This window comes from Pteronotus mesoamericanus, unplaced genomic scaffold, assembly GCF_021234165.1.
Source record: "Pteronotus mesoamericanus isolate MK-2021 breed Mesoamerican mustached bat unplaced genomic scaffold, CSHL_Meso_final scaffold_54, whole genome shotgun sequence".
NCBI classification, from domain to species: Eukaryota; Metazoa; Chordata; class Mammalia; order Chiroptera; family Mormoopidae; genus Pteronotus; species Pteronotus mesoamericanus.
This window is the reverse complement of record NW_026555321.1, coordinates 45819409-45827976: the sequence shown is the minus strand read 5'-3', so window position 1 is coordinate 45827976 and position 8568 is coordinate 45819409. Positions and strand designations below refer to the sequence as shown.

The following is an 8568-nucleotide window of genomic DNA, read 5'->3' as shown; positions in this document are numbered from 1 at the left end:
ACCTAATTCTCTCCCTGCTCTCTTGCTAGCGGGCCCCCCCCTCCCCTTAAGGACCCTCAGGCCTTGACCACTTTTGTTGTCGCCAAGAGCACCCGGCCTGTTGAAAGTGCTGGAGCGTCTTTGAGCAGTTTGTTGTGATACGCAGGTGGAATGGTCTGCAAACAGATGAATTCAGCCCCTCCAAACTGAGCTCCGAGCGCGCTGCTTTTGTGCGCCAGGCACAAAACGCTGAATTCCTCCGAACTTAGTTGGGGCCTGTCTAGAAAAGGGCCTTTTCTTCCCTTTGCCTGTACCTCTGGCCACACTAAGTCTCTCCCGCCCCCCTCCAGGCCCCCTCCCTTTCCCCTCTGATAATCCTTCTCTTTATTTTAGAAAAACACAAAACCCGGTTCCACGCGGTGCTTTAGTGGCTAAAAGTGAAAGAGCTGCCTTGGCAGATTTCAGCTCTATGAATCACTTCGGAAAATTGGTTGGACTGAATGGCCTTAGGAGCAAAAACGTTTTAATAGGATCCAGGGGGAGGTTCTGCTGTTTCAATCTGCTCCTTAAACAGGTGGAGATTGGACCTTCTCAATTATACAAACAGCAAGTACCCATCAGCGGGGAGAGCTGCCCTCCGAATCCTCCCCGCACGCAGCCCTAAACCAGCAGCATCGCCGGGCTTTGCCTCAGACATCCGATCACAAATCAGCCATTCTGATCGATTAGGATCTTAAACAGTCCTCAGCTGGCCGTGCAGACTCCCGCGGCCTCAGGAGGGGAACTGGCTCGAGAGGGGGAGGCGCACTCGCGGGTTGCTAAGGTCCGGGGGATCTGGGCGCGCGGCCTCGGTCTTCCCGACGCTTCGGGGTCTTCCTTAGGCGGCGGGAGCTCTCTCCCGACCTCCGACGCCAGCCAAGGCGAGCTCGTTGTTTTTGCATAAATTAATAATTCCCCATTAACAAGTTCCCCCTCCAAACGCGGCGCTCGCGTCCATGCGCCACATCCTAATGAGGTAATTATCATTTGCGCGTGTTCGGGGCTGGCGCCGGCTCCGTGGGTAAATGGCAGTTTATTAGCGCGATGCCCAACTCGGCTGCAGAGGGCTAAGGGACACTACGACAACTAGACGGACACCCAGGGGCCCTTTGAGACTGCAAGTCCAGGACCCCCTGCCCTGGCCGCGTCCCCCACACCTGTAGGCCCCCAAAGTTGTGACTCACGCGCAGAACTCTGCCTGGGTTTGGACTCTCCCCACCTTTTTTTCCACCGGCAAAACCATCACGATTCCTCCCCCTCCCCCTCCCGTCTCTTCCCTCCTTTCCGATTCGCGAACCGCTCGCACTTTCCCAAAGGGAGCGCGAGCGCCAGTTGCCTCCTTTTAAAGTTTGAGGGGCGGTGGCGGCGGCCGGCAGGCGCGGGGGAACAGAGGGGCCGCTACCGGAGCCGCGCCGCCGCCCAAGTCATTCCACTTGAAGTGACTTCATGTGATGTCAGCTGAATGTAAAAGACAGTGATCTCACGCGGAGGGGAAGATGTTTGCCATTAAAATGTGACAGAGGAAACACGCTGCATGGCTCGGAACGCATCTCCTTGGCGGTGGGGGAAAGAGGTAAATGAGAGGTGCCTCTCCTGGTCCTCTTTAACTTTGCCTCTTCACTGTCCAGCTCCCAGCACGCGTGCCGGAGGCCGGGGTCCAAGGAACGGCTCAGGGGGGCTAATTTGAGGCTCTTTTCTTTCTTTCTCCCTTTCTCTCTCTCTCTCTTTCCTTTTTTTCTGTAAACCCTCCCCCTTGTTCCCCTTTCAAAGTCCCAAGGCTGGGGCTGGTGGGTTCCTTTGCGCGCCGGGTTAATGGGCGGTAATTTGGTACCCTTGGGTGCACTTTGTTCTGCCCCTGTTCATTTGAATGTAAATGGGTGACCTGGACCCGACAAGGTGCTTATTAAATTGCTGTTTCCCTCCCTGCCTTTTCCGGAATGCAGACTTAGAAGAGAGAGGCTGCGCCCTGGCCCAGTCTGGCACAACTCGGCTCGGCGCGCCATGGCAAGCTCGGCTTCCCTAGAGACCATGGTGCCCCCGGCCTGTCCTCGAGCCGGAGCGTCGCCGGCCAGTTCCAAGACTCTGGCCTTCTCCATCGAGCGCATCATGGCTAAGACGTCGGAGCCCCGTGCGCCCTTTGAGCCCCGGCCGGGGGCACTGGAGGCAGACAGCGGCCAGGGCAAGAAATTGCTGAACCTCTGCTCGCCGCTGCCCTGCATGATCCCTCTCCAGCCCCTAGGCTACGACGTGCCGTCCAAGACGCTGCTCAGTTACTCCGAGCTCTGGAAAAGCAGCCTCCGCGCGGGCGGCAGCGGAGGAGGAGGAGGCAGCGGGGGGGCTCCGGTGTGCGGCGCCAGCGGCTTGTGCAAAACCAACTGTGGCGTGTGCTGCAAGGCCGAGCTGGGCCTGGCGCCGTCTGCGCTGCCCGCGGGCAGGGTCATCAAACCGCAGGTCATCAACCACGCGGTGGGGCTGCCGGCCAGCGGCTCGCTCTACTACTTCAACTACCTGGACTCTGCCGCGTACCCTCCCTCTGAGCTCCTCGGCGGCCACCTCTTCCCTTCCGGCCTTCTCAACGCACAGGCCCCCACCGCCCTGGCCGCGCACCCCAAGCTCTTTTTGCTGGAGAATGCCAAGCTGGCCGGCCTGGCCGCGGACAAGTTTCCCCATCCGGCCCCCTATGCGCATAAGGAGCGCTTGCCTGCGCCGCTGGAACAGGTGCTGAAAGAAAACTCGGCCCTGACCGCCGAGCGCGGGGGCGTAAAGAGCCACGGCAAGCTGCCCGGGGCCTCCGCGGACGGCAAGCCGAAAAACTTCACCTGCGAGGTGTGCGGCAAGGTGAGGCCTGGGGTCCCTGGGGCCCGGGGACAGGGGAGCAGCAGCGGCTGCTGCTTCCTTGGGGCAGCCCGGCACCCCCCTTTCTCAAGTTTAAGAGCTCCCTGGTAGCTCTCTGCTCAAATCAGGGGCCTCAGTTTCCTGTTCTGTAAAATGGGGGTGCCGTTGTCACTGGCCACACAGAAAAGATGTGAGCAGAGGGTTGGGAAGCCCTTTGCAAAATGGAAAAGGCTCTGGTTGAGGGGGGAGACTGTTGGTTGGGCAAGGTAAGCTGTGGCCTCCCCGGGCTGATGCTAGGCTCTCTGATGAACACACCACGAGGCCCCCTCATGTCCTTCCGTAGGTGTTTAACGCTCACTATAACCTCACACGCCACATGCCAGTCCACACCGGAGCCAGACCCTTCGTGTGCAAAGTCTGCGGCAAAGGCTTCCGACAGGCCAGCACGCTGTGCAGACACAAAATTATCCACACCCAGGTACGTGGCCCCGGGTCCGGTCCAATCCGAGCGCAACACCCCGCGCAAGAGCGACGACGTTGGGGAGAGGATGGCCGGGGGCTCCCGCACCCCTCTCGGGGAGCCCGTGTCCCTTCAAGGTGATCCTTCAAAGTCCCCCGAGGCATCTTTTCCCTGCCGGGCACTCAGCCTTACTGTGTTCCCGCCCCTCTCCGCAGGAAAAGCCTCATAAATGCAACCAGTGCGGCAAAGCCTTCAACCGCAGCTCCACGCTCAACACGCACATCCGCATCCATGCGGGCTACAAGCCCTTCGTCTGCGAATTTTGCGGCAAAGGCTTTCACCAAAAAGGTAACGTTCGGGGTGAGGCCCTCTTCTCACCTCACCTCGGTACTCGGGGAGTCGCCGCTATCGAGAGGGGAAAAAAAAAAAAAAAACAGATCCAGAAAAAGTGGGAACGAGAGCTGCAGGCTCGGGCGCAGCATTTCTTTGGAATCGGGTTGTGCTGGGTTTGGGAATAAGCTCTCCGGGACGGGTCAGTAGACCTCGCTGGATTCAGGTTGGTTGCACGGAGAGACTCTGAATTCGGGAGGTGGGAAGGAAGGCAGGGACAGACGAAAAGAAAGTAGGAGAAAGAAAGTATTGCCCTACAAGAAAAGCGTCTCTTTGTAGCCGGGACTCCCCTTTCTAATGAAAAAAAAAAAAAAAGTCGTGGCAAAATCCACCACCTGGAAATAACTTAAGGCTCGGGGCAAACCGCTGCTGTCCAGAGTACTCCCAACCCTCGGCGCCCCTCTTGGATTTTCTCAAGCATTGTTGGATCTCCAGGTGGTAGTTGAGGGACCAGAAGGAAAAAATTTTTAAATGAGAAAATAAAATGAGGACGAAGCCGGGGTTCTTGAGAATTTCTTGGAGCGAAGTAGCAGCCGAGAGTAGGACCCGATGTGTCTCTAGGCTGCGACAAAGTTTCCGGGCCGGCGGAGCACAGCGGGAGGGACGCCAGGCGGGCTTCAGGACAAGGCGGGGCAGGGGCGCGGGGCGGCGACTCGGGAACTTGGCCGTCCAGCCAGTCGTGAGAGCCCCGGGCTTGACGCACACAAAGTTTGACAACCTCTTCACTCTGAGAGGTCGTGCCCGCTTAGCCAAGCATCGCCTTCTTTGCTTGGGCACCTGAGCCAACCCCGGGACGCCCAGACTCCCACCACCCCATCCACTTCATTCCCCCACTTTTTTGTTTTTGGTCTCCTGTAGGGAACTACAAGAATCACAAGCTGACCCACAGCGGTGAAAAGCAGTACAAATGCACCATCTGCAACAAGGCCTTCCACCAGGTCTACAACCTGACCTTCCACATGCACACCCACAACGACAAGAAGCCTTTCACGTGCGCCACTTGCGGCAAAGGGTTTTGCAGAAACTTTGATTTAAAGAAACACGTGCGCAAACTCCACGACAGCGTGGGCCCTGCCGCCCCCTCCACAAAGGACCTAACTCGGACAGTGCAGAGTTGAGAGCTACTGCCTCACCTTCCCTTCCAGCCCTATCCAACCCCAAAACAGATCACGCGTATAAACTTATTTCTAAAATTAAGAGGGAAAAAAAAAAACCTATAGCAGAGAGGCTAAAATCTATTTATCGAAACCAGCATATTTTTGGAAAGCTAAACGTTTCCTCGATGACTGGCAGCAGACGAGTGGCTCCCACCTTTGCGTATTCGGGAAACTTATTTAAACCCAGTGCCGAAAAATATTTAATTCCGGGCCTCAGCTTCTCCTTGGGCGGTGGGTTTTAACACGAGCCTGTCACGTGAACGCCCGGAAAGAGCACGGCGCCCCCAGCCATCTTTATACAGCCATGTAAATCCTCCTGTACATGCGAACACGGAATATATACATATATAATTCAATAAACAGAATCATTAGTGCGCGTTTTCTTCCCCGCCCCCTCTCCCCTCGCCGCAAGGTCAGCTCAGCAACCCCGAAGAATGAGAAGGAAATAGGCGTTTATAGCATTTCCCTGCCCAAACGCGACTTGTTCGGTGCGCTGGGACAACGATGAGGCCAAGTCCGCGTTCCTGAGGTGCTTGCGCGTTATCACCCGGCCCCCCACCCCATCCCCAGGAGCCAGGGTGAAAAGGCCTACACAGGCCTTCACGTAATGAAATGTTTCTGTTTGGTGAATGTTTCGACGCTTGGAATTATGGGTCGTCCAAATAATTATGCCTTATTTGGGTGAGAATTTTTTTTAAGAGGGGTTAAAGTGGCTGGATATTGGGGAGCAGGTTTGGGGTGCGTCCTCGAGCAAAGCGCCGCGTCTCGCGGGGATAAATGGCTGGGGCACTGACCAGCCGGGGAGCTTCTGGACGTGTACCCTTCTCTGGGCGACCTAACGGGGGCAACTCTTCTTCCCAATCTCTTCCCAATCTCTTCTGGAAGCGAGGGCTGGAGGCCAAGGATCCCCAGCCCAGCCTAAGCTCTGGGACTCCCTGATCCGCCCCGCTGATCTGGGGCCGGACTCCGGGTGCTGGGCGCCCTGCCGCGGGAGGGCGCACCCGGGCTCCCGGAGCTCACAGCCGCCGCCTCCCGCTCGCTGATTACCGCGCAGTTAGTCCATTTCCTGAATAGCTATCTCTGCCGCCGAGCACGCTGATAAAATGATTTCACGCTTGCTTCCTAAGTAATGACCCAAATTAAGAGAGAAAACAGAGACCCTTCAAACAGCATTACATTAATCATCTAATCATTCCCAGGAGGGGGCCGGCCGCCACCGCCCCGTTTGATCCGAATCTGGATAATCAAGAGCTTGGATTACTGGCTCGACACTCCGGACCTCCTCCCTCCACACACTCTTAATATTTGAACCGTGATTCAGCCCACGTCTTTTGGAACAGTGTTTCCCAACGTGGGGAGGAAATGCGGCGCGGGCCTGGGAGTGCGCTTCCCACAGAGCCTTGCCGTTGCGAGAGCTGGGGCGGCGGAGGCTGGGCGCCGGCCCGACGCGAGCTTCCACGGCAGTTGGAGGCTATGTGGAGGGAAAGGTGGTTAATGAGAGAGGAAATCCCTAGGTAACTCTGAACGTGACTTGTTATCTGGTTATCTCAACGCTGGGTACACTGTAGGTGCTCAGTGCTCCTCCTGGCAGGGGCTTACACAATTTTAAAGGCTAGCATTTCCGGAGCGCTTGTTCCATGCCAGGCCCACGACACACGTTCTTTCCAATGTTCACAGCCCGCAAGTTTGCGAGCTGGTGATTATTCCCACCTGGCGGATGGACGGAGAAGTTGAGGCAGAGAGAAGCTAAATGGCATGCTTAGGGTCACAGGGACCAGGTAGGGCTGGGATTCGAACTTTTAGGGAGTCTAAACTGCTTCTAGGCCTTGTGGCTGAAGAGAAATCTTCAGGCTGGGACCCGAGGAAAGATGTTCAGCTGCTGGGTGAAAGCTTTGTCCTAGTCACAGTCAACGGTTGGGTCCCCGGCCCCCCGTCCAATTCGCAGGCCCATTGCGTGGGGAAGGAGAATTGTCGCTTTTGTTTGTACAGAGGACGGCGACAGCTTCCTCAGGCTGTCGCGAGGGTATTTTTAGTACCTCCGATTCAGAAATAGGAACGTGTACATTATAATTCCATTTCCTGAAAGGAGAGCGTCCTCGTTTTTGTATCCTCCCCCAGCCCCCAAGTCTGGGAAGACGCAGCCAGGGGAGGAGGGGAATGAGGAAGCGAAGAGGAATTTAAATGTTAGCTCGTTCTGGCTGCAGTTCACTGAGGGGAGATGGGGACCCAGAGGGATATGCAGATTTAACTCCGAAAGCTCGGTAGATGTCACAAACCCCAGGAAACCCCGGGATGGGAGAGGAGGACAGAGCGGCTAAGGATATGGAAATATCGCCTTGTTTTTCCCAGACATCTGTCTCCAGAGCTGGTTTGAGAAGTCAGGAGACAGTTTCCTTGTTCTCAGAAGAGGTTTTATTAGCCCCGCCTCCTACGCACACCCCTCCCCCGATTCTGGGAACGCTTGGGTGCCCCAGGACGGTCCTCCCAACCGAAGTGCGTCCCTTCTTGCATTGCTCAAGAGGATCCTTTGCAGATGTGCTTCTTGGTGACCAGACAATGGTCAAGGCAAGCCCCCCTTTTTTCTAAATAGTTCCAAAACTTTGAACAAGGGGCAGACACCACAAAATCTGGTGCAAAAGCATCCTCTTAGAGAATTGGGTTTAAAAGTTGGCCTGCATGTGGACATGTTGATAAAGTGCTCCTTTTTTCCCTTTAAGAAGAAAATATAATTTAAAAATAAGTGGGGTATCCCCATCCAGGGAAATAACTTTCTAACCATCAAGTGAGGGAACTTTCTTCAAAAAGTTCTTCTGTAATAAATTTTCACAGGAGAAAGATTAAAAAGGTCACCCATCTTATAAAACTGGAGAAATTTTGTTTCCAGGTACAGTTCTGGAGAGGGGTGAAGAGGGCAGGCTTGCAAGCTAGATAGCAACTGAAATAAAACAAATGGGTGGGGCAGAAGGCGTCTCCCCCTCGGACTGCTCATCTCCGCAGTCACTGGGACTGCCGTGCAAACCCGAGCCGAGTTTCTCACTTACTACAGCCTCCCTGAGGTTGCTTCCTCATAACCTGATGGTTACTTAACCTTCACATCACCTCCTGTCAATCGCTCTCACCTGAGAAGGTGTTATTTCCCCTCTGGTGGTAATTGCAGATAAACAGAGTTCTTTATCTGTAGAGCTTAGCTCTGCTTTCCACAGATTTGAAGTTACTCCTCCCAGGTTTAAGATGTCTGCTTCCTTCAGGTGTGGGATTAAATAAAGGATTCCTTCACCAGAAAATTAGTACCAAGAGAAAAGGATGCTTTTACCTGAATTACTAAACACCTTTCACAGATAGTGCAGGTCCTGAAGGCAACTCTAAGTCCTCTTAGTAACCATCTTAGCTCGGATCCTTCTTAGTTATTCGCCATGCATTGGAATTGATTGCGTGAAAGGCTCTGTTTTCTGATTTTTTTCTCTCTTAATATTAAACTGTTTGCATGACTTGTAGTTTGCAATATTAGTAAATGGCTTAAACAAGGTAGTCATCAGCTGCATGTTAATATTCTAACCTTGATTAAATTGAAGAGGCCACTCTTAAAAAATATTTGAAAAAAATCAAATTGCGGGGGAGGGGGATCCTGCCACAGACACAAAAAAGACTCCAATTATCTTTTTCCCTACAAGATGTTTGTTCTGTCCATGACTGCTCACACTTCAGCAA

At 54.5% G+C, this 8568-nt stretch overlaps 1 protein-coding gene across 1 annotated transcript; it reads left to right on the top strand.

The window, feature by feature from the left end:
- Window positions 1–2019: 2019 nt before the first annotated feature.
- Window positions 2020–4821, top strand: FEZF2 (FEZ family zinc finger 2). Its single transcript, XM_054595060.1, has 4 exons — window positions 2020–2856; window positions 3197–3331; window positions 3529–3661; window positions 4562–4821. The coding sequence occupies exons 1-4, from the start codon at window positions 2020–2022 to the stop codon at window positions 4819–4821; spliced, it is 1365 nt and encodes a 454-aa protein (XP_054451035.1).
- The last annotated feature ends 3747 nt before the right edge of the window (window positions 4822–8568 follow it).